Source organism: Bison bison, unplaced genomic scaffold (assembly GCF_000754665.1).
Source record: "Bison bison bison isolate TAMUID 2011002044 unplaced genomic scaffold, Bison_UMD1.0 scf7180017864530, whole genome shotgun sequence".
In the NCBI taxonomy this organism is placed as follows: Eukaryota; Metazoa; Chordata; class Mammalia; order Artiodactyla; family Bovidae; genus Bison; species Bison bison.
The window spans coordinates 7,987,654-7,993,653 of record NW_011495080.1 but is presented as its reverse complement, the minus strand read 5'-3'; the positions used below and the strand labels follow the sequence as shown (position 1 = coordinate 7,993,653).

At 43.3% G+C, this 6,000-nt stretch overlaps 1 protein-coding gene across 5 annotated transcripts in view; it reads left to right on the top strand.

Annotated features, from left to right (window-relative positions):
- Nucleotides 1-6,000, top strand: part of AHCYL2 (adenosylhomocysteinase-like 2) — a 193,068-nt gene that overhangs the window by 128,062 nt on the left and 59,006 nt on the right. Inside the window, exons 1-2 of one of the 5 annotated variants that reach the window (XM_010831690.1) lie at nucleotides 4,485-4,664; nucleotides 5,109-5,190. The exons of 2 other annotated variants lie outside the window; for them this stretch is intronic. In XM_010831690.1, coding sequence (XP_010829992.1) covers nucleotides 5,134-5,190 — 57 coding nt within the window. In that variant the 5' untranslated portion in view covers nucleotides 4,485-4,664; nucleotides 5,109-5,133. Of the gene's footprint in view, nucleotides 1-4,484; nucleotides 5,191-6,000 lie in introns of those variants that run through there. 2 more of the 5 variants (XM_010831689.1, XM_010831691.1) reach the window with 2 other exon arrangements.

Sequence of the window (6,000 nt, the reverse complement as noted above, 5' to 3'; positions counted from 1 at the left end):
AGAATTGATGCTTTTGAACTGTGGTGTTGGAGAAGACTCTTGAGAGTCCCTTGGACTGCAAGGAGATCCAGCCAGTCCATCCTAAAGAAAATCAGTCCTGAATATTCATTGGAAGAACTGATGCTGAAGCTGAAACTCCAATACTTTGGCCACCTTATAGGAAGAGCTAACTCAATGGAAAAGACCCTGATGCTGGGAAAGATTGAAGGGAGGAGGAGAAGGGGACGACAGAGGATGAGATGGTCGGATGGCATCACGGACTCAATGGACAAGAGTTTGAGTAAACTCCAGGAGTTGGTGATGGACAAGGAGGCCTGGCTTGCTTCAGTCCGTGGGCATCACAAAGAGTCAGACATGACTGAGTGACTGAACTGAACTGAACATCAGTGTGAGGAGAGTTTTATTACATGTTTTATGGATGAGGAAGCAAAGGCTCAAAAAGTTATACAGGTTACCAAAGATAGATACACTGCTTTTAAGTAGTGGAGCCAGTGTTTAAACCCAAGGGTTGACAGAGGATGAGATGGTTAGATAGCATCACTGACTCAATGGACATGGGTTTGAGTAAACTCTGGGAGATAGTGAAGGACTGGGAAGCCTGGCATACTGCAGTCTATGGAGTTATAAAAGTCAGACATGACTTAGCGACTGAACAACAACAATCCAACTCTTAAAGCCTGTGGTCTTTAAGACCACGTCTGGAATATAAAAATACCTGTGGGATATGAGTCTTAAGATCACTGAGGAACCGAGAGATGGAATGTCTGACATTTAAGTTGGGGGTGTGAGAACTTAACAACTCCAGTTGCTCAGGTTACGTGGGCATTTCAAGTTTGAAGGTGCAAAGGAGATTTAAAAGTCTAGCAATTTCAGCCAGCCTCATAATTGACCAGATGGAACTTTGGACTCTGATGGTTAGGAACCTTAACGTCTACAATAAGCTGTAACTTAGGTGACTAAGGAGTAGTTATTGCCTTTTCTTATGACCTTGAGACGGAGAAAGCGATGGCACCCCACTCCAGTACTCTTGCCTGGAGAATCCCAGGGATGGGGAAGCCTGGTGGGCTGCCGTCTATGGGGTTGCACAGAGTCGGACATGACTGAGCGACTGAACTGACTAACTGACTGACTGATGACCTTGAGAAACCAGATGGATTAGAAATACTGAATGTCAGAACTGGAAGGAACCAGTTCTCACCTTCCACAGTGCCCTCTTACCTACCTCCCTCTTATTTTGTAATAAGGAAACTGAAGAAGAGAGTACTTTAGGTGACTTGCCAAAACCTAATAAAACTGTTAGTGACAAGCCAAGAATAGAGGGCAGGGTCACATTCCTGTATTCTTTGCCCTGTGCCTTACGACTCTCTGGGCTTCAGATTTATTGCCCGCTGTCTAAAACTCTTCTGCCATCGTAGTTGCTTCTTCACCACATTGTAGTTACTTCTGGTTCTTTTTGACTTTGGGCCCTGGACATATTAACTTTTTGTCCTTTCCTCTCCAGCCTCAAGCATATACTCTCTCCAGCAAGTTGTCTGATTAATTTCATGATGATACTAGTGTCAAGGTAGGAACACCCCTGGCACATAGAACTTCAGGTTGATCTTCTTAGAATGAAAATGAGATTCCTTTGAGCTGTTGACACAGTCAATTTCTGTAAAACTTGAAGGCCACAGGAGCAGGTGCAGTTTGTGTATCCTTTTGAAGTTGCAAACTCCTAAATGTTAAGGCTGGTTATTATAATCACATGCAGGGGTCTCACTCCTGCTCTAGCTATAGGTATATCTTTTAAGGCACTTTATAGTAAAATTAAATTAGAATGAAAACAACTTTACAACTATTCATAGTACTTAAACCTACACCCTGTGCCTAATACAGTCCTACTCAGTTAATAGACTTTCAGTTCTCAATTGTAATAGGTACTGTTTTATTTTTGTTTCAAAGTCATTACAGAAAGAAGGTAATAAGTATAAGGTATAAGAAGGTTGTAGTTTTCAAATGAAGTCTATTTTAGTTAAAACCTTACACTAAAAGAATGGTCTTCCTTTTAATCCACTTTATCAAATCTGACACTCTGATCACAGATGGCCTTATCAAAACTGAAACCATGACCTCAGATCATGCCTTCATTTCATTGACTTTCTTTATCTTGCTTTCATTCATTGCTTCACTCCATAGCTGCTCCGTGACCACAACTTCCTTTACTTCCACCCTTGCTATTTTCTCTTCTTATTGCACCTGCTCTCCACCTGCCTTGTGATCTCTAATCCTTTGACACCTCTGCATTCACCTGGTCCAGTGGCCCCCTTCTGTTTTCAATTGCCTTTTTCTCTAGTCTGGACCTCCAGGTCAGTCATTTGAATTCTGCCCTTTCTGGCATTTCTTCCCTAGAAGTTTGCTTCCTGTCCTTCATTCTGTATCTAAAGGACCATTCTCCTAACCAGGAAAGACCCTAAAGGGCAATGAGCCTATAATCCTAATCACAATATTATGACTGTCAACTCCAGAGAAATTATCTCTGCAGTGGGACTTAACACTGTAAAGAGTCCCGGGTTCTTAAAGGGGACCAAATGAAATCTGTGGTACTCTCATTGGATAATATACTTTAGGAGTTAATTAAGAAGGTAAAATAGAAGGGACTTACCAGGTGGCACAGTGGTAAAGAATCCACCTGCCAGTGCTAGAGACATGAGAGATGCAGATTTGATCCCTGGGTTGGGAAGATCCCCTGGAGGAGGGCATGGCAACCCACTCCAGGATTCTTGCCTGGAGAATCCCATGGACAGAGAAACCTGGTGTGTTACAGTCCATGGGGTCGCAAAGAGTTGGATATGACTGACCACACACAGAAAAAAGATTAGGTCACGTTTTTTCTAGTTTTGTCTTATTTCTAAATTTCTGAAGTGTGTAGGGAGGAGGGAACTAGTATGGGGTCATGAGGAGGAAGCAGCTTCTGAGGTCCTAAAGACTACTGTGTTGGCATCCTGTTTCAGAAACCAGACCTGTGAATAAAAAACAGCATTGAATAGGGGCTTATAGGCGGCACTAATCTTTTTTAAAAATTGAAATATAGGGCATTCCCTGGTGGTTCAATGGCTAGAACTCCTGCTCTCACTGCCAAGGGCCTTGGTCAGGGAACTAAGTCACCACAAGTCATGTGGTGTGGCAAAAAAAAAAAAAAAGAAGTGTAGTTGATTTATAATATTATATTAGTTTCGGGTGTACAACATAGTGATTTAATATTTTTATAGATTATACTCCACTGAAAGTTATTTTACAGTATTGGCTATATTCCTGTATGTGCAATGTGTGTGTGCTCAGTCATGTCCAATTCTGTGAGACCCCATGAACTGTAGCCCGCCAGACTCCTCTGTCCATGGGATTTCCCAGGCAAGGATACTGGAGTGGGTTGCCATTTTCTTCTCCAGGGGATCTTCCTGACCCAGGGATCAAACCCACATCTCCTGCAGCTCCTGTATTGGCAGGTGGATTCTTTACCACTAGCGCCACCTGGGAAGTCCCTGTAGTGGTTCAGTTCAGTTCAGTCACTCAGTCGTGTTTGACTCTTTGAAACCCCATGAACTGCAGCACTCTAGGCCTCCCTGTCCAACACCAGCTCCTGGAGCCCACCCAAACTCATGTCCATTGAGTTGGTGATGCCATCCAACTATCATCCTCTGTCGTCCCCTTCTCCTCCTGCCCTCAATCTTTCCCAGAATCAGGGTCTTTTCAAATGAGTCAGCTCTTCACATCAGGTGGCCAAAGTATTGGAGTTTCAGCTTCAACATCAGACCTTCCATTGAACACCCAGGACTGATCTCCTTTAGGATGGACTGGCTGGATCTCTTTGCAGTCCAAGGGACTCTCAAGAGTCTTCTCCAGAACCACAGTTCAAAAGCATCAATTCTTCAGCGCTGAGCTTTCTTTATAGTCCAACTCTCACATCCATACATGACCACTGGAATAACCATAGCCTTGACTAGATGGACCTTTGTTGGCAAAGTAATGTCTCTGCTTTTTAATATGCTGTCTAGGTTGGTCATAACTTTTCTTCCAAGGAGGAAGTCTTTTAATTTCATGGCTGCAATCACCATCTGCAGTGATTTTGGAGCCCCCAAAATAAAGTCAGCCACTGTTTCCACTGTTTCCCCATCTATTTGCCATGAAGTGATGGGACTGGTTACCAGTGAGGAAAGTGAAAGAGGGATAGGGGATTTGGAGGCATAAACTCCTGTGCATAAAATAAAGAGACAGCACTAGTCTGACTTGGAAGTGCTGGTTTCCCCTAAACCTACCTACTCTTGGTAGCTCCTGACTAGCCTCAGGGAAGCAGGTAATTTATAGTGGGCATCTTTATCTCTGTAGCTAAAGGCCCTTAGACTTCCATGTGCATAGCACAGCAAGCCAGCAGAGGGAGCCGTGGTCCTAGAACTTTCTTTAGAGCGTCTAAGTTTTGATTTTGCCAGAGATCCTCTCCAGCTCCATCCGAATCTCCTGTGCAGTAAGAATTTAACTTGAGATATGCCTGGGTTTGGTGCCAGACCCCTGGTGTGAGCAGATGGGGAGCTTCTGCATAACAGTTTAAACTTGAAAGCCATAAGGAACTCGATTTCAAGGAAACGCCTGTTTACCATGCAGATCCAAATCAAGCAACTCTCCAGAAATGGGTGTGCCTTCTTGACCTCGATCCTTATTGATCTTGGTATCAGCACCTCCAGTGACGCATCCTGAGGGGCGGGAGAAAGTTAACAAGTGCCTTATACACAGGGAAAAAGAGGAAGCCTGACTGCTGCTACAGAAAGTCCCCACCGGGGAGGAGGGGATACTGTTTGGGTAGCATTAAATAGTGAGTGCTCCATGGAAAGTTCAGTGCCTGGGTGTAGAACCTTATATCTGCTCTGATTTTGAATCAGAAGCAGAAGGTTTGCAGCTGGCCAGTCAAGGGGCTTGTCAGGCAGTTGACTAATGATCTTGATTTTAATAGGAAGCCTTTTAAAGGGGATGCAGCTTCTGCTAGTTACTGTGAACTCCTGAATCACTAGATTTGGCTCTGCTTTTTGGACACTCAGAAAACTCGGGCGTTTCCAAGCCAGCTTTCCCATTTGCTTCAGGACATAGATTACCCAAGCCTGCACTATGGAGAATGGGGACGGTAATGAGGGCGCCTCAGCTTTTCACGTGCCTGAGTGGATGGTGAGTTCTTTGGTCACTTTGCTTTTCCCTCTGTTTCTTGATAATGACAAGAATAGGGATCGTTGTGAGAAGTCCCTCCCAAGAGCTGTGATTGGGAAAACAGTTATTACTGTAATTTCTGATTAATTCCTGGGTCACTCCTGCTGCTTTCTTTCCTTTTTCTTTTTTAAAAATTATTTTTAAATTATGAGTGAGCTGGAAGGGCCTGTTGCCTGATTGTCTGGGCTGGGCTGGAGCTTCCCCACTGCTCCTGGTATACTGCATGGATTGTGTTACACTGTGATTGCTTTGCATTCTGTTTACAAGTAGATGCTTAGTTTATTTCTCATGGGGGTAAAGAAAAAGAATAGAGAGAGGGGAAAAAAACAAAAACAACTTGTGGAAATGATGTGCTCTCTGTCTCTCAAGTCTGAAAAGATTTAAGTAGTTTATCCCCTGTCTGCCTAGTTTTCTCCTGCCGGTCAAAACATTTCCCCAAGTATTTTTGTACATGTCTTTCTAAAAGGCAGGAACTATAAAACTGTCTTTAAATTAATTTATTTTTTGGCTATGCTGGGCACGTGGGATCTTAGTTCCTCAACCAGGGATCAAACCCATGCCCCCTGCAGTGGATGCACCGAGTCTTAACAACTGGACTGCTGGGAAGTCCCTATATAGCTCTTTTGGTACTATTCTTTAAAATACTTTATTTGCTTGATGAATGTTTTTAATGAGTTATTTGTTGATAAGAACCAGCACATAAAACCTAGTATTTTTGATCCAACTTTAGTTTTTTATATAAAAATAGCAATCACCCTTATGTTCCTAACT